Source organism: Paroedura picta, chromosome 17 (assembly GCF_049243985.1).
Source record: "Paroedura picta isolate Pp20150507F chromosome 17, Ppicta_v3.0, whole genome shotgun sequence".
NCBI classification, from domain to species: Eukaryota; Metazoa; Chordata; class Lepidosauria; order Squamata; family Gekkonidae; genus Paroedura; species Paroedura picta.
In genome coordinates, this window is record NC_135385.1 from 6,528,245 (window position 1) to 6,545,327 (window position 17,083).

The 17,083-nt window shown below is 60.7% G+C and overlaps 2 protein-coding genes and 1 non-coding gene across 4 annotated transcripts; 1 reads left to right on the top strand and 2 right to left on the bottom strand.

The window, feature by feature from the left end:
- Positions 1–59: 59 nt before the first annotated feature.
- Positions 60–4,823, bottom strand: ECI1 (enoyl-CoA delta isomerase 1). Its single transcript, XM_077316874.1, has 7 exons — positions 4,349–4,823; positions 4,122–4,214; positions 2,875–3,002; positions 1,602–1,748; positions 1,146–1,267; positions 875–1,053; positions 60–418 (listed from the first exon to the last, which is right to left on the bottom strand). Exons 1-7 carry the CDS (start codon positions 4,806–4,808, stop codon positions 252–254), a joined length of 1,296 nt encoding a protein of 431 aa, XP_077172989.1. The 5' UTR covers positions 4,809–4,823; the 3' UTR covers positions 60–251.
- PARN (poly(A)-specific ribonuclease) lies at positions 4,790–15,790 on the top strand. Of its 2 annotated transcripts, none has more exons than XM_077316865.1 (24): positions 4,790–4,928; positions 5,731–5,808; positions 6,369–6,448; positions 6,774–6,841; positions 6,928–7,009; positions 7,461–7,521; positions 8,042–8,207; positions 8,882–8,947; positions 9,397–9,435; positions 9,531–9,573; positions 9,737–9,817; positions 10,008–10,064; positions 10,427–10,504; positions 10,904–10,947; positions 11,310–11,352; positions 11,589–11,664; positions 12,029–12,139; positions 12,395–12,464; positions 12,872–12,927; positions 13,147–13,233; positions 13,481–13,555; positions 14,142–14,334; positions 14,550–14,734; positions 14,920–15,790. In XM_077316865.1, the coding sequence occupies exons 1-24, from the start codon at positions 4,910–4,912 to the stop codon at positions 14,970–14,972; spliced, it is 1,911 nt and encodes a 636-aa protein (XP_077172980.1). In that variant the 5' UTR covers positions 4,790–4,909; the 3' UTR covers positions 14,973–15,790. The 2 variants fall into 2 exon arrangements, with proteins under 2 accessions (XP_077172980.1, XP_077172981.1); XM_077316866.1 differs by having other exon boundaries at positions 4,861–4,915.
- A 1,142-nt stretch (positions 15,791–16,932) lies between these two features.
- On the bottom strand, positions 16,933–17,004 carry TRNAT-CGU (transfer RNA threonine (anticodon CGU)). Its single transcript has one exon. It is a non-coding gene; the product is annotated as a tRNA-Thr (tRNA).
- Positions 17,005–17,083: the final 79 nt, after the last annotated feature.

Sequence of the window (17,083 nt, forward strand, 5' to 3'; positions counted from 1 at the left end):
CTCTGGCCCAGACCACCCCCGGCTCAGCTGAGCAGCCACAGACAGGCCGACAACAGTCCTCTTGGAACAATCATCTTTATTGGCAGTTCACGTCCTGTGCAGCTCGCTCGCTCGAGAGGAGACCAGCCCAGCCCAGCCCAGCCCAGAGAGGCCCTGCCAGACCCCCCCCCCTCCCTTGGGACCCAAAGCCCACCCTGAAGGCACCAGCGGTTAGCAAGAGGCACTGAGGTTCCCAGCCGGGCCGGCTCCGTTCAGCCCTTCCTCTGCTTGAGCCTCTCGACGTACGCCTGGAGAGCCTTCTGGATGGAGTCGCGGGAGACAAAGCTGACGAAGTTCTGGACGTCGGACTCCCGGTGCTTCAGCAGGTGCTCCACCGCCCCCTTCCGCATCATCGACTTGGTGATCTGGCGGGCGTGGTCTGGCAGCAGAGAGGGGCAGCCGAATGGGTCGCCCCACCTGGGAAAGGGGGAGGGAGGGGGGGAGGGAGGGGGCCCACCTGCCCACCTGGCCGCCTTCTGGCTCACTCGACTGGACTGGATGCCTCCCTGCATCGTGTCCCTCCCCCACACACAAACTTACTAGCTCCCCTGCTATGGGTGTCCGTGGGGAGGAGGAGAAGTGGGGTGGCCAAACCGTGACTCTCCAGATGTCCATGGACTCCCATGATCCCCTGCTGGGTCTGCTGCTCCCTTGGCATCCCCCCGAGACAGTCTAGGACTGCAGAGCAACTCCAAGACAGAGCCTCTCTGGCAGCTTTCGTTGGTGCCCCCCACCCCAAACCAAGTAGCTCCCCAGCCAAGCCCCTGGGGCCAGTTACGGGAGCCTTGAGGACGCTGGTGGGGGTGGGGGGAGGGGTCCCTTCTCGCCTCCTCACCTGGCGTGGCCAGCCACTGGGACATCACCCGAGTAGCCACGCTCTGCATCTTCTCCTCCGGCACCAGCTTGTCCACGAGGCCGACCTTCAAAGCGTCAGGCGCAGGGTAGAGGAGCCCGAGCTGCAGGGAGCGCTCTGTGGCCCTGTGGCCGATGGTGCTGACCATCGCGTCTTTGAACCTGGCCACAAGAGACAGACGGTCAGGCACTAGGGAGCGCGCCCAAAAGACCTTTCTGCCGCTCCTCCACGGCCGCCCACGCAGCTCCCGCACCAGAAGGGGGCCACGATCCCCAGCTGCGTCTCATTCAGGCCGATGCTGTACTCCGGGTTCTCGGCCATGATCCGGTAGTCGCACGAGAGGGCCATCAGGCACCCTCCAGCTGGGCTGGAGCCCTGGAAGAGGAGAGGAGAGGGCACAGGGTCGGTCTGGTTTATCAGCCGCTTCGGGGCTCCTTCAGGTGGCCAAAAGCGGGGTATAAAACCCAACTCTTCTTCTGGGCCACGGGCTCTGTGTTAAAAGCAAGGAAACCTGATCCCCCAAAGGCCCACCCGCCATCGGCAAGGGACGTTGCCAGACGTGTGTTTTGCCATTTAAACGGTCCGTTTTCGTCCTCCCCTCACCCCCCTCCCTACCAGCACCCTCTGTCTTTTTCGGAACCGGGGAGGGGGGGGGTGGCCGTCCCTGCCCGAGAGCCAAGGGAGCTGGGGGCCAGGAGAGCACACTTGCGTTGATGGCGGCCACCGTCGCCAGGCTGGATCCGTACAGCTTCAGCCACATCTCCTGCACGGCCTTCCAGAACTCTGCGTAGTGCTCTTTGGTCTTGCCGGACATCTCCATGATGTCCAGCCCCGCCGAGAAGATTTTGGGGACGGCCTGCGAAGAGGGAGAGGAAAGGCCGTCTGGCTCAGGCGTCGCGCCACAAAAAGTCCTACTGGGCTGGTCAGGCCAAGCCCAGCCCAGCCCAGCCTCCCTCCCTCCCCCCGGCTTCATCCACACTCCTCTGACACCCCCCGAAGAAGGGGAAAGGCAGATCTTTATGGCAGGGGCCGAGTTTCCTTCAGCCAAGGCTCAACGCAGCACCCAAAGGGGACACGGCCTGCCTAAAAGGCATCCCTTCCTAGCCCTGACCCCTGGAGCAAGATCTGACGGGTGAGCCGCCCAGAATTTTGGGATAAGAGGCTGGGCCGCAGCTGCAGACTCCCGCAAAGATCACTCACCTCGGCGCTAATCCCTGGTGTGGCTCATCCCTAAAGCTTTTAATTCTTTCAGTTATGCCTGGGATACTTTCTAATGGGATCGGATTCATCCAGCGCTTTCACAGGCCAGATTGTAATTTAATCCCCTGCTGTTTACCTGTCAGCAGCTCAGAGTGGGCCTCGCCCATCTGCAGCCAGTTCCTGTTTCGACTGGCCGCTTTTGTCAATCCACCCCCTGCCCCTAGCGGCCTTCCTGTGGTCCGTGGCCTTAGCGAGGGCTGCCTCCAGAAGCCTCACTCCAGGGTCTATCCGGTCCCCTCTCTCTGGGGCCAGGGACTCCTTGCTCATTCTGAATAACTAGTTCGCCCTGACCTGGACGGCCCAGGCTAGCTGGATCTTGGGAGCTAAGCAGGGCCAGCCCTGGTCAGTGCTTGGACGGGGGACCATGGAGGAAGCCCAGGGCAGCCCCCCCCCTCTGAAATTCGCTGGCCCTGAAAACTGTGCAAGGTCCGTACATTGCCTGTGACTTGACTGCTGGAATAAATAAATATCACAACATCTCCCTGGGGAAGGGCGCCGAGAGTTCACGCTTGCCTGTCATTCCAAGTCCATCCTGGCACCCGAGAGAGAATTCTTCCTTTGCCATCAATGGACGAACGAGACCCCCCAGAAGCCCCCTTCCCAGCGGCACAGAGAGCCAAAGGCCGGCCTCTCCTGAAGACCGTCAGGCCAGAGGAGAAACCGGAGTCTCCAGCCAATCGCCCCCCGCCCAGACGAGCCCCGTCCCTGGCTGGTGTCCGTACCGAGGTCAGGATGACCCCCCTGCAGGCCTTGTCGTTCTCCAGCTTCTCCAGGCTGATCGTGAACTCCGTCAGCAGCTCCAGGCTCAGGCTGTTCACGGGGGGGCTCTTCAGCGTCATCACGGCCACCCCTGAGCGGAACAACAGAGAGTCAGCAAACACTGCAAGAGGACACTCGTGCCCCTCCGGCACACAAGCACACAAACATGCCAGTGACTGAGTGAGACCCTCGGTCCAGCACTCAGAGGGCCAGCCGCTCTCCAGGGTCCCCCGCGGAGGTCTTCCCCATCCCCTCCTGCCTGGTCCTTTTGATGTGAGGTGCTGAGGATCGAACCGGGGACCTTGTGCGTGCCAAGCAGAGGCTCTCCCACTGAGCCCCCGGTCCTTCCACAGTCTGATTCTGACGCAAATATACTGGTAATAGGAATTGGCCATCAAGCTCTGCATAGAGGCTGCCTTGCTCTGAACATCACGGGCGAGAGCTTGGGGGGAGGGGGGGACACCTCTGCTCTACAAAATGCTTTGAATCTTGAAAGCCCGTGGAGACCCTGGCCCTGGGTGGCTGAAGGCAGCTCACAATCACAGCACTGGACTCCCGGCAAGTTTGCACACAGCAACGGGCTGCAGGGAGGAGGCCGAGCCCGTCTGACCGGCCATAATCCGTCCTGGCAGCTGCGCTCGGAGATCTGGGCTCCCGACCAGGCTGGCTGCTTGTTTGCTAACGGCCACAGGGGGAGGCGGAAGGGGACGGAGCCCCTCCCTCAAGAATGGAAGGTGGGAAGGCGGCTGGCGTGACCTTGAGAGACGACAACGCCAGTCAGGCGCTGGGGGTCCAAAGGGCACTGGGCTCCCGCTGGCCGGCCCACCCGGGGGCTCAAGGCCTCCCTCCAGAGCGCCTCTCCGGAGCAACCCAGGGGCCATCTGGGGCCCAGCTGGGAGCCACTGAGAGCTCCAGGCGGTCTTGCGGCTGCTCTTACTGGTTACGGACGCTGGTTTCCCAGTATGTTCTCTGCCTTGGGCAGAGCAGACTCCCTGCGAGGGAGGCCTCCGGTGGCTGGTTGTCGACCGAGCTGGGGCCCAGGGAGTCTGCCCAGAAGCAACTGTATTGCTCCTAACGGTGTGTAGGCACCCACAGGCTCAGCCCGCAAGCCTGTGCATTGCTCCGAGAGGGGGGCATGTGCAGGAGAGCTGAGACCGGCACTAGCTCTGCTGGTCCGACCCGACCCGACCCCCGTCCCAGCGCCGCTCACCTGAGCTCTCGTCCAGCTCCACGCGGACCTGGTCGTTGCTGAAGGGGCGCCTCGGGACGGCCGCGCTCCAGAGCCCCCCGACGGCCGCTCGCCCTGCGGGAGAAAGCAGCCCCGGGGGCAATGCAAGGCGGCCCACCTCGCAGGGGGGGCGGGAGGCAGGGCAAGGCAAGGCAGGGCACCCCCTCCCACCCGCCCCCTGCCCAGCGAAGGGCGCCAGCGGCGGGTACCTGCGCCCCTGCAAGCCCAGGCTGCCTTGGCCGCCGCCATCTTCGCAGCCAGCCAGCCAGCCAGCCAGTGGGGCGGGGGAGGGCCGGGTCCGCCCCTTGCCGCCCCTCGGAGGGGCGCGGGCTCCGATGCAGTCCGCCCGGGCGAGACACGCCTCCTCTGCAGGGCTGGCGGGGAGATAAGGGGGGGCTCCCCTCTCTGCAGGGCAGGCAGGCAGGCAGAGCCCCACCGCTGGGACCGGCCTCGGAGCGAGCCCCCCTTGCAAGGCCTGCCTGCTCCCGGCCTCCCCCGCCCGGTGTTGGCAACGCCGCCTCCCTTCCGCGGGCGTGCTTTCCCGCGCGTGCCCCAGCCAGGCGGCCCCGCCCCAGCCAGGGCAGAGCAGAGCAGAGCAGCCGGGCAAGGGGAGCTCGCTGGGCGCCACCGCGCATGCCCGAGACTGGCCGCGCACGGTGCTGGCGTCATCGGCGCGGCGCGGCGGTCACGTGGGCGGAGCGAGGGCGGGGGGCGGGCGGGGAGGGGGCCTGTTTGTTTCCGGAAGTGCCTCGCTGGGCCCAGCCGCGGGCATGGAGGTGACCAGGAGCAGTGAGTCCCCGGCCGCGGCGCCACGGGGCATGTGCAGAGTGCCGGGCGGCGGGAGGGGGCGCTGGACTGGGAGCCCCCCCCAAGTGGGCCCGGAGCCCCCTCCTCCCTGCAGAGCCCAGGCGGGGGGGGGCGATCCCTGGAAGGGGGCTTTGCATGGGGGGGGGGCATCTCCCGTTGCAAGGGGTCTGATTCCTTGATGGGGTCTGATTCAGCAGGAGGCAGCTGGGGGCGTCCTGGGGAGGGGGCTGCAGCTGGGGGGTGGGTCATCCGCTTGCCACGTGCAGGGTCCCCGGTCAGTCCCAGTTGCAAAGGGCCAGGCGGGAGGGGAGAGGAAGGACCTCCCCCCCAAGACCTTTGGGAGATCTGTTGGCTCTGCAAGGAAACGAAACTGATTCTGTAAAGATTCATGGGTGCTGGAGTTGGGCTTTGTCCCAGTGGTGGAGCCTCTGCTTGGCTGCAGGACGTCCCGGGTTCAATCCCCGGCTGCAGCATCTCCTGTTCCAAAGGGCAGGAAGGGAGGGGGAAGACCTCCCCCCAAGACCTGGGCAGAAGTGCTGCCACCGCAGGGAAACGAAACTGGCTCAGTAGTGGGAAGATGTAGGTGTGCTGGGGAGGAGCTCTGGCTCAGTGGCCGATGCTCTGATTTGCGTGCACCCGCAACATCAACCACTAGAAGGGACCAGGCAGGAGAGGAGGGGGCAGACCTCAACCCTGAGGCCTGGGGAGAGCTTTGGACATACATGGAAGGGAACCCCAGCGGGGTAGTCTGAATTTCTTTCTTCCTTCTCTTGGCTGCCTACAGATTTTAAGGATAACCTCGGAAAAGTTTATGAAGCGATTGAAGAGGCGGACTTTTTGGCAATCGATGGGGAGTTCTCAGGTACTGCTTGGCCAAGAATATCAGGTTGTGGAATTTCTTCTGTTAAACTGTGCTGGAAAAGGCTGACCCTGCAACCTTCCAGGGAGGGGCCACTTCTCTGAATAGCTCCTGCTTCGTGGGTTGCAGCCAAGCTCCGGCCACATTGATAAATGCCAAATCGCTGCATTTTTGTCTTGGGCCGATGCAGCAGCTCCCGAGTTAGCAACTTCTTCCGCCTCGGGAGGGGGGGGGGCATGAGAAGGGCAAAAGGTCCTTTTTGGGCTGTCTCTTTGAAACAGAAGAGCCCTAATGGATCTGGACCCAGTTGCTGGCTCCGTTGCCTCATAGGGGCTCTTAATCATTTCCATGCGTGCAGTTGAGCATGTGGTGCAGTGGACTCTCAACCTGGAGAGAGCTGGGTTTGATTCCCCCCACGTGCAGCCTGAAGAAAGTCACCCTTCTCTCCAAGCTCTCTCTGCCCCACAGAGTACCTGTGGTGGGAGAGGAAGGGAAAGCTGCTTGGGGACCCCTCAAGGCACAGAGAAACAGTATAAAAACCCTTCTTGTCTTGTAACGATTAGGAATCAGCGATGGACCGTCCGTCAGCGCCCTGACCAATGGCTTTGACACGCCCGAAGAAAGGTATCACAAGCTGAAAAAGGTAACCGCATCATTCTTTCAGTGTGGCTTAGCTTTTGAAAACCTCTCGCCCACGGAGGTGTGATGCGGCCCAGGGGAGCATTCTGGTCCTCTCCGTGCTGATGGGAAACAAGACCTCTTTTGGCTTGTCATTGCACGTGATGAGCTCAGGTTAAAGTTGAATTATGTAGAAAACGGCAGCAGGGACACTGTTCCGTTTTGGATGTTGGTGTTTGTTATGCTTCAGAAGTCTCTAAACCCAAAATTTTATGGGTTTTAGATTGCGGAAAGCCTTCCTCTCTGTGTGGAGCTCTGAACGGTGTCTTTTGTCCCTCTTCTCCCTGCAGCACTCCATGGGCTTCTTGCTCTTCCAGTTTGGACTCTGCACTTTTAAATACGACCTCACAGAAGCCAAGTATGTCCCACTCTTGATCTAAAGCTTTTAAATCTAGGCCTGTCAACCTGTGGTGAGCTGACTTCCCTTTCTCTTCCCTTCCCCAGGTACATCATGAAATCATTTAATTTCTATATCTTTCCCAAACCTTTCAACAGAACCTCGCCAGATGTCAAATTTGTCTGTCAGGTTAGTGACAAAAACCAGTCTATCGGCTCCAAAAGGGAGCCTGAAGTACATATTGGCGGAGATTCAGAGCAGTCTCTCAGGGCAGGGACCTCTGTCGGAGGGTAGTCTGGCAGCCAGGCAAGGGTGGTTTACAGAGTCATGATCCCTTGTGTTCCTTGGAGGCCTCCCATCCAAATATGAGGCCTGCTTAGCTTCCGAGACCTGACAGGATGGGGCTTGCCTGGGCTACATGGGCCAGGGCCCTTCAGGGGAATGAAACGGGAAGCTGCTGCTGAGGACTGGAACCCTGTGGGGTGCCCTGGAGTCTGGATCTCTCTGAGCAAAGAAGGCTCCCTGGAAGGGGTGGGCCCAAACTGCGCCAAAGAGGAAACCACGAACACTTGAGTGGGCTGTGATGACGTCCCCCCTCTGTCATCAAGGTTTTTTTTCCTTTCTCTCTTTCTCTCCGCAGAGTTCCAGTATAGACTTTTTAGCGAACCAGGGGTTTGATTTTAATAAAGTTTTTCACAATGGTAAGCTTCCTTCTGCACCACCTCTTGAAAATCGGGGCTGTGATTTCTCTCGCTAGCAGAGGCTGTTCAGCTCTGCCTCTCTGCGCATGTGGAATCTTAGCCACGGTCCCCTCTTCCGATATAGAAGTCGTTCTGTAACTGGGGTCCCCAATCTTTTTGAGCTTGTGTGCACCTGTTGAAAGCTGGTATTTACGAGGCCCTTGCGCAGTTCCTGGGGCAAGTGAGGGTCGCCCTGGGGGGGTGAAATGGGCAGAATGCAGGTGAAAATCTGGGCCTGCCACAGGGTGGCCTATGACGAGGGACATGCACGTGGACCAGGCAGGTAGAATGATCCGTTTACCTGGAAGCGGCCCCCTTTGGGGGAGGCTTCTCCTACACAGGTGTGACAGCTCCCCTTACAGGTATGGAGCTTCCTCTGTGGACCAGGGGGCCCGGCCGGAGAGAGGCACAAAGGTGGTCTGAGAGGGCGGTGAGAGCATGGAATCCGCACAGCCACCCAACGGTTTGTTCTCTTTCAAAGGAATCCCGTATTTGAATCAAGAGGAGGAAAGGCTGCTGCGGGAGCAGCACGATGAGAAACGGTCTCAAGCCAACGGGGCGGGGAGCCTCTCGTACCTGTCCCCAGGTGCCACCAAGCGTGCCGTGACCATTCCGGACGACCAGAAGAAATTCATTGAGAGCGTGGTGTAAGCCGAGGCCGACGACTCCCGAGGCCGCCTAGCCGGAGGGTCTGGCTGCAGCGCCTCCTTCTTGAAAGGGGCGTGTTTTTGTCCGGTGGGGACGAGCCTTGGAATGGGCTGCCGCTTAAGGGGGCCTGGGGCCCTCGGACTCTGCAGCAGCTCCCAGCCGGAGGGTCAAGGGGCCCCAGAGGGGGCTGGGCAGCTCCTCAGCAGGCCGGGAACAGAGCTCGTTAGCAGGGCACAGGCGTCGTTAGCACAGGGCAGGAGGCTCTCAGAAGCCCCTGAAGCAGGGCTGCACGGAGGTCGTTAGCAGCCCCGGACGGAGGTCGTTAGGGGCCTAGAGGGTTCCCCCATCCCCCCTGACCTGCTGCTGGCTCCGGCAGTGAGGTGCATCTGTGAGCCAAGTGGCTGGAGTTCAGGAACGGAGGGCGGGAGCTGTAGGGGCAGGGCCAATCAGGGTGCGGCCAGCCGTACTCCAACTTGGACACCCCGCATTCCGAAATCATTAGCAGGAGAGAGAGACTGGCCCATTGGCCTCTAATTCAGCCTAAAGCCTCCCCCGCTGAGAGCCCCTGGGGAGGGGGGGAGGCAGCAGCATCAGGAAGAACTGACCGTTCTCCCTCCTTCCGTGCAGGATTTTAGCTCTCTCCCAACCCCCTTAATTCGTGTCCTTTCCCCAGAGAACGGATAGAAGAGCTCCTGCAGAAGGAAGACAGTTCTAGTTTGGAGCTGGAGCCGTGCACAGGGTGAGCCGAACACGATTGCAGGGGTGACGTGTGGGTTTGGCTCCCGGAGGTGAGAACAGAGGGAGGCCGGATGGGCACCGGCCAGGCCTGGCTGCTTTTCCATGACCCAGCCGTCTTGGGCAGAGTCGATCGGGCAGATCCCCTCCTCTGTGCCGCCAGAAGTTTAGCCACCATCAAAACAAGCTGAGGGTCGGGAGGAGCCCCAGGAGAAGACATAATAATAAAGGGGACCTTGGAAAGAGCGGGGGCTGCATCTGTAGATCAATCATGGGGGAAGAAAAGGAGATCGGGGAAGCGTTACTGCCCGAGGAAGGCATGCCATAAGAAGAGAGGGGAAAGCATCCAGCCTGGCCCAAGGAAAAGCCCTCCAGTATTTGGCAGGGGAGTCCACGGCGGAAAAGGAGCCAGATCTGCTGTGTTTGAATTTACTTCTCTCTCTCTCTCTGCAGATTCCAGAGAAAGCTGATCTATCAGATGCTGAGCTGGAAGTGAGTCTCTTTGCCTCCCCTTTCACGATTGATGTGTTTATATCCTGCCGTTCTTTGCGCTTCGAGGCGGCTGATGAGCGTGTGCTTCGTTGCAGGTATCCCAAAGGGATCCACGTGGAAACTCTGGAAACAGAGAAGGTGAGCCTGGGAAGGATTCTGTTTCGCAGGTGGACTCTGAGGCTCCTTCCGGGCCTTTGGGGAAAAGGAACCCTCCATTGTGCGTATGGGGAGGGGGTGTCAGTCCCCCCCCACCAGCTCCCTGTGGGGCAGGCCTCCGGTCACGTGCCCGTCTCCCCCACAGAAGGAGAGATACATCACCGTCAGCAAAGTGGATGAGGAGGAACGCAAGCGGAGAGAGCAGGCCAAGCAAGCGAAAGAGCAGGTGAGTCTGGAGGGGGCGGGGAGGGGGGGCTGCCTTGGAGGTCGGTCAGAGGCCCATGTGAATCCGGCTCGTGGCCGCCCAGCCGCAGGGGAGCAGTGCTCACTTCGGCAGCAGATATACCGAAACGGGAACGATGCCGGGAAGATCGGCTGTCGGTGAGCCGAACGTCTTTGGCTTTTGTGTCCCACAGGAAGAGCTGAGTGACGCCGTGGGGTTTTCCCGAGTCATCCACGCGATTGCAAATTCCGTAAGTCCTCCACCTCTCCCCTCCTTTGTGTGGGAGGGTCTGTGTGTGGGGGGGTACGTCCTATGGGCCGGGAGTGTGGCCAACCGTGTGTCGGAAAGGCGCTGCCATTTTGCACCGACACATGCAAGCAAACGTGGCTTCGTGGTTCTAGCACGGCTGACGGGGATCTGGGACACACACCCCCCGCCCTGGGCTGGTCTCCCCTCCACAGCCAAACCTACCTCATCCTTGTCCAACCCCAGCTCTTGTAGGCATCTAGGTAGCTTCTCTGCCCTTCGAGCCCCCTGGCTCTCCCCACAGGCCCCCGAGTCCCTCCTGCAGCGGGTGACCTCCCCTTTGTGTCTCCACACCCTTCTCCGCAGGGCAAGCTCGTGGTGGGCCACAACATGCTCCTAGACGTCATGCACACCATCCACCAGTTCTACTGCCCCCTCCCGGAGGTGAGCTGCTTGAGCATCTCACAGCCAGATTGGGGCGCCTGCCCTTCCTCTCGGCTGGGGGACTCACAGGGAGCCCTGCTGGCCCAGAACTGGGTCTGCCTTCCCATCCCATTGGGTGGGTTATTAGGTGCTGGGGACAAGCCATAGAGGGGAGTCCGACTGGAGCCAGAGTCCAGGATCCCCCCAAAAAACCCAGTTCTGCAGGTCTTCGGCTGAGGCCAGGACAAGTGAGATCTGGGCCCCTGCCTGCCTGGGTTCTCATCAGGCTCCCCCAGGGTGGTCCCCCTGAGGCATTTTCTCCTCCACCCCAACTTGGGGACACCTCCCTGGCTTGGCTCAGTCGGTGCCTTCCGGTTCCGCTCCATGTGCTGCTAATTGGGTCGCTCTCTGTTCTTTTAGGAACTCGGCGAGTTTAAAGAGCTGACGACGTGCGTCTTTCCAAGGTAGGTTTCTTTCCCGCTCGCTGGAGCGCCTCTGACCCGGCCTCCCAGGGGTGGCCTCCTCGTGTCGGAGAGAGAAATTCATAGGAGCACCAGCCCCCTTGGGTCAGTCGCAGAGGCCCCCTGGCAGCCTCGACCTCTTGAGGGACACGCCTGGGGCGCCCCAGTGGAGGACGGGTTGCTCGTCTTTGTAAGACTTAGGCAGCTTAACTTCAACACTCCCTGCGCTGGGAAGACGGGGGGTGGAGAAGGGTCCCAACCCTAGTGCTGAGTCATGGAAGCCAAGCGCAAATTCTCAGCTGTGTTTCTTGCTGCAAAGATGGTGGGGATGTGCAGTCCCTATTTTTGAAAAAACTCTCTTGTAGGCTGCTGGATACGAAGCTCATGGCGAGCACCCCTCCCTTCAAGGTAACCGGCCTCTGCTGGGCCTTCCGGCAGAAGTTTCGGGGGCCAGGCGTGGATGCAGGGGCCACCAGGTGAACTCCCTTGCACGGCTTTGGCGGAGCAGAAAAGAGCCAGAGTCCGGGAGCACCGCAAAGACCAACGCCGCTGGTGGCAGGGGAGGAGATTTCCGCGGGGCTGCTTGGGCCGCGCACCTTTGGGGCGCATGACTGAACGGGGCCTGTCGTGTCTCGTGCTTGCAGGAGATCATCAACAACACCTCCCTTGCGGAGCTGGAGAAGCGTCTGAAGGAGAGGCCCTTCAGCCCGCCCAAAGTCGGTAAGATCACACACGGAAGAGAGAGTAGCTCCTCCGACGGGAGGGGCCGGGGGCCCCTTCCTGGGGAGTTTGTTCCTCAATCGTGGGGCTGCCCCTCAAGCAAGCCTCTTGTGTTGATGGGATGGTCCAGAGGGCTCTCCCCGTGATGCACACTCCCAGGCAGGCCGGAAGGCAGCCCAGCCTCAGGCCCTTAGCTGCCGAGATACCTGCCTGTTGCGTCCAGGGGGATTTTGTAGGGAAGGGAAATGTGCTCGGCCTTTGGCCTGGGTGTTTCTTCGGCCCTCGAGGGCCCCTTCCCGGGCAGGCACCAGGTGTCTCTCCCTGCCAAGCTAACCCCCCGTGTCCATCATTTCCCCCTCCTCAGAAAGCGCGGAAGGATTCCCCCGGTACGATACGGCCTCTGAGCAGCTTCACGAAGCAGGCTACGACGCTTACATCACCGGCCTGTGCCTCATCTCCATGGCCAACTTCTTAGGTACTGGAGCCCCCCCCCCCCCCCGGAAGCCGCTGGAGACGGAATCGGCCCCCTTCGGTCCCGCCTTGGCCGCTCAGACTGGCAGTGGCCCTCCGGGTCCCCAGCAGAGGTCCTTCACGGCCCTGCCTGCCCGGTTCTTTAGAGCAGAGATGCCGGGGACTGAACCCCCAGGACCCTCTGTCTCCCAAGCTCTTCCGCTGAGCCGTGGGTTGCCTGGCTCTTGCCCTGAGCTGTGAATTGTCTCTCACTCCGCAGATTCCCTCCTCAGCCCTCCCCAGAATCCCGTCTCTGCCAAATCAAAACTCATTGAACCGTTTTTCAACAAGTAAGTGACCCTGGATGGAGCCTTCCTCCCCTCCCCCCCCCAACCCTTCACACTGCAGGATGTTAACAACAGAACGGGAGATATTTATATACGTTTAAAGGAGATTTTGTGACCTGGGAACATCCGTATGTTTCTGTTGTTGTGTTAGTTGGTTCTTAGATGCTGCTTCTCTCTACCCAAAGGAGTCTCAAAGCACTTTACCATCGCCTTGCCCAGGGCTCTTTGGCCACGTGTCCTGGCAGGCCTGGCCCAAGGAGAGTGCAGCCTTGTCCTCTCTCCAGGGGATTGGGGCCGGAGTGTCGTGGAGGAGAGGAGAGCTTCCCCCGGGGGCTGGAGGGGGTCTTTGGGAGCCTTCCTGGCCGCTTGGCCCAAAGAGGTGACTCTTCGTCTCTGCCCTCTCCTAACAGGTTGTTCCTCATGAGGGTGATTGACATCCCGTACCTCAATCTGGAAGGGCCAGACCGTACGTATCCCCTTTGGCTTCCAACCCAGACTGGGGCAGGGATTTGGGGGGCTTCGGAGATGGGCTTTGGGAATGGTGTGGACACACGCACCCCGTCCTCTCCGCCTAGGCCCTTGGCCACGGAACGCCTTGCAGTGTCAACCCTACGCCCCACAGGCTGGGACTGGCTTTTCTGAAAAGCTTCCTGCATCTGTAGCTCCCCCCCCCCCTGTCTTTCAGTGGTGCCAAAACGGGACCACGTCCTTTACGTGACCTTCCCAAAGGAGTGGAAGACGAGCAACCTGTACCAGCTCTTCAGCGCTTTTGGTGAGTGGCTCTCAGCTGAGCAAAGGGCAGGGGGCTGGCCGGAATACGGCTAGGATGGGTCAGAAAGTGTCCTGCCCATTCCTCCCCACACACCCCCAGTGGCTTCAGAATTGCTCCAGACCCGGCACCCCCAAGGGGGATCGGTGTCCAGCTGCCCCCCCCCCCCAATTCCTTTGCCAAGCTGTTCTGTGCCAAGCCTGAGACGTGGCCGTGCTCAGCATGTGTCCTCCTCTCCCCCACCCCGCAGGTAACATTCAGGTGTCCTGGATCGATGACACGTCGGCCTTCGTGTCGCTTAGAAAACCTGAGCAGGTCCAAATCGGTGAGCCTTGGGGCAGGGCACGGCTGGGCTGGGGCGGTTCTCTCAGCCCCACCTCCCTCACAGTGGAGAGGAAGGGAACGCTGTTTTTATAAGCCGCTCTGGGACTCCTTCCAGTAGGGGAAAGCGGGGTATAAGGACCAAACCTTCTTCTGAAGGCGGGCAGGTTGCTTCATGCGTGAAGGGGAGGCATTTCCTTCTAAAATGTGCTGCGGGGGGGGGAGGAGCTGGGGGACTGTTGGCCTTCCAAGGGAACGGGCCAGCTACTTGTGTGGCTGAGAGGGGACCCTCTCCTGGAACAAGGATGCCCAAATTGGCGGGGGGGAGGCACACAATCTAGATGCTGCACTGCCACAGGCTGCTCCCCCTTGTCTGGTTTTCCCCACGTGAAACCCAACGCTCATTTGGAGCTGCCCCTTGGTCTAGGCGTTTTGTCTCCCTGAGGAGGGCGTTCCACAGCCATGGGGGCCCCCCCTGAAAAAGCTCCTCGCCCTCCCCCCCCCTGGGGACTGTGGGCAGGGGTGACTCTGGTGCAGGTCCCGGGAGGCCCCCTCTGCCTTTCGTTCAGCGTTCCTGTCCTTCTCCCCAGCCGTCAACACCAGCAGGTACGCGGAAAGCTACCGGATCCAGACCTACGCGGAGTACGTGGAGAAGAAGCACGAGGAGAAGCGGCAGGGGAAGAGGAAGAGGACCGAGGACGGCTGGAAGGAGGTGGAAGCCCGGCGGCTGAAAGCCCAGGCCGTGCCCCTCCTGGAGCAGAGCCCCCTCTGCGGCTTCGCCAGGTGAGGCCCCTCGAGGGCGGGGGGCGGGGGGCGCCTGGGGCACCTTCCCGGCCCCCGGAAGAGCGAGGAATCCAGCCTCTGGGGACTGGCGTCTGTGTGCAGGCACCGTGTGTCGTCCCCGTGACAGACACAGCCTGTCTGGCGAGCCGTGGAGGGACATGGCGCAACGCCAAGCCCCGTCACTCACCGCCCGGCATTTCCCATTTTTGGTACAGCTTCACGACCCCCAGCGTTGTGGGGGGGAAGAGGAGCATGAGCCCCATTGCGGAGGAGAGCGGCTGCGATGAGGCGGAAGGGGCAGCCCCGGAGGATCCCTCCGACTCCCTCGAGGAACCCGCAGACCTGGGCGGGAAGAAGGCCAAGAAGTTCAAGAAAGCCGAAATGGAGCAAGACCCAGCAGGTGCGTGTGTGGGGGGGGGGAGGGGCAGGGGGACCTCGGCCCCTCCTTCTCGGCTTCCGCTGCCTCCAGGAGCTTTTGGGGCAGGCGGTGTGTGTGTGTGTGTGGGGGGGACAACGCTTGTGTGGCCCCTTCTCCCCTTCTCCGGTGGCTCTTCAGCCTGCTGCGTGTTCTTCTGCTCCCTCCAGGAGACGTCACGAGCGCTTCCTCCATGGTCTTCGAAGTCCCCGAAATGTGGTAGCCGGCGGCAAAGCGGACTTTGGCTCCGAGCGGCCCGGAAGCTGCGCTTGGTGTAAATAAAGTGGGGTCTATTTAAAAGAAGGAAGGAAGAAGCAGACGGATGGCCCCTTGGAAAACCAGTTTAATTTTTTAAACTGCCTCCCTGAACAATCACTGTCGCTGTGCGTGTGTGCGTGTGCGTGTGTTTGTGTGTGAGCGCACGCACGCAGGTCTACATGTCGGTCTTGTCCATGACGTGAACTCTTTGCTTGTCTTCAAGTGCCGGACCGGGAAAGCAAGACGGTTGCTAGGCTTGGACCCCCCTCCGCAGGGCACGCCTTCCGAAATCTGCGGACGGAGCCTGCCTGCCCACCGCTTCTGCTCCCTGCTTCTGGGAAGATCCTTTCTCGCGCCTTCGTGTAACCCCCGTTCCTCCCTTGCCGCCCCTGAACGCTTCCTCTCTTGGTCTCCTGCAGATGTCGCGTGTTCTCCCTAGGCGACCCACAGCCAGACTCTCCTCCCCCTCCCCCACATTAAAACGACTAATGTTCATGCATTTTGTTTGGGAGCCCCACGGCAGGAGAGCAGGGATCGGGGCCCCTTCTTCCAGCTCCTGTCCCCTTTGCTTTCGTGTCTGGGTTGGGGGGGGGGTCTACTTTCGAGCACAGCCTGTGGCGTTCCTCCACCTCCCTGCATTTCCAGGTCAAAGGAAGCCGGCTTGGGTAGATTTCATAAGCTTCGTTTCATATTTAACATTTTTGTATCATGGAACTGGGAATGAGAAAAATGTATTTCCATAAAGTGAAAATTAAAGGAATTTTTTTCTTAGGAACCAAACAAGATTTTTTGGGTTGTTGATCTGAGTTGCCGGTGCTGTTTTCTGGCTGATCCGAGACCAAAGCGAGAGATTATGGTCTGGAGAGCGCTGCTGAGCTACGAGTCACAATTTGTTCTTTCCCCCTTCCTGGATCTAGTCAGGAACACAGAGAGATTTGCATTTCCCGTATGTGGGGCTGTGAGCCTTTCTCAGTCGCCCTCCTCATGGCCCTGCTAGGCAGTCTCAGGCTATGGGGCAAAGGCCAGTTGTAGAACTGGGCACTTAAAGGAGGCTTGAACCCGGGACCGCTTGGCTTTGCCTCTGGCTCAGGGGGAGCTCAGAGCAGCTGTGTTGAGACACCCACTTATAATTGGACGGCCCTTTCTCTGTCCAGCCTCAACTCTCCTTGGCCCTGGCAGAAACAGCCCTGAGAGAACGGAGGTGGGCAAACATGCCTCGGACACAGCGGGGCAGAAGAGCTTAACCACAAGCCACAGGGGCTGCACGGGCCGAGCCCCAAGGGAGAGCTTGATCGGGAGAGCAACAGGTGTTCCTGCCGTCTTGTGGCCTGCCAGGGGGTCCCCGGGCCCCACCTGGAGGCTGGCATCCCTACCTGGATAGCTGCTGAAATCCCCTGGTGGTTGGCAACCCCTTGGGGGAGGCCACACTGCCCCCTGGTGGTTGGCAGCAGAGGATCAGCTGAGTGGCAATTGCAGAGGACTAGAAACTTGCCTTTCTCCCACTGTGGGAAGGAGGGGGGTTGGACTAGATGACCCTTGGGTACCCTCCCAATTTGGTGTGTCTCCCCAGGAGGCTGAAGAACAAAGTCCCGCAGGCAGGGGTGTGTCCATCTTCCCCAAACGGGACCAGGGTCAGGAGGGCAAACTGTTGTTGCAGTGGGGGTCTCCCGGGCATCCATCTGGCAGCAAGAGAAAGAGGGGCAAGCAGGTGTGCAAACCCTAAAGGAACCGCGGGGCCCGCAGAGATGCCTCTCCCGCTGGGCGTAATCCGGATCGAGCATCCTCCCGTGGGAACGCGGCGCAACCCGCTTCCCGGGGCCTCCCCGCGGCTCTTTCGCCTCCGAATTGCCCTAAAAATGAGCCCTTCCAGTCTCCGCCGCCGCCGAGGCCCGGAGGGGAAGCGGCTCCGGAGCGCCGCCCTTGCGAGGCACGGACGGGGTTCGAACCCGTGATCTTCGGTTTACGAGACCGACGCCTTACCACTTGGCCACCGCGCCTGCGTTAAAAACTTCGCCTTGCTCCCATCTAGGCTGGCGCCGCTCCCGAGACGCCGGAGCGCGCCCCCGAGAGCGCCTG

Excerpts from the sequence above, each read along its gene's own strand:
- ECI1 (XM_077316874.1), bottom strand. The coding sequence starts at position 4,808 with ATGACGCCAGCACCGTGCGCGGCCAGTCTCGGGCATGCGCGGTGGCGC. Across the intron at positions 4,215-4,348 it reads CTGGGCTTGCAGGGGCGCAG|GGCGAGCGGCCGTCGGGGGG; the intron begins GTACCCGCCGCT and ends TTTCTCCCGCAG. Across the intron at positions 1,268-1,601 it reads CGACGGTGGCCGCCATCAAC|GGCTCCAGCCCAGCTGGAGG; the intron begins GCAAGTGTGCTC and ends CTCCTCTTCCAG.
- PARN (XM_077316865.1), top strand. Across the intron at positions 10,505-10,903 it reads TCTACTGCCCCCTCCCGGAG|GAACTCGGCGAGTTTAAAGA; the intron begins GTGAGCTGCTTG and ends CTGTTCTTTTAG. Across the intron at positions 13,234-13,480 it reads CCAGCTCTTCAGCGCTTTTG|GTAACATTCAGGTGTCCTGG; the intron begins GTGAGTGGCTCT and ends CCCACCCCGCAG.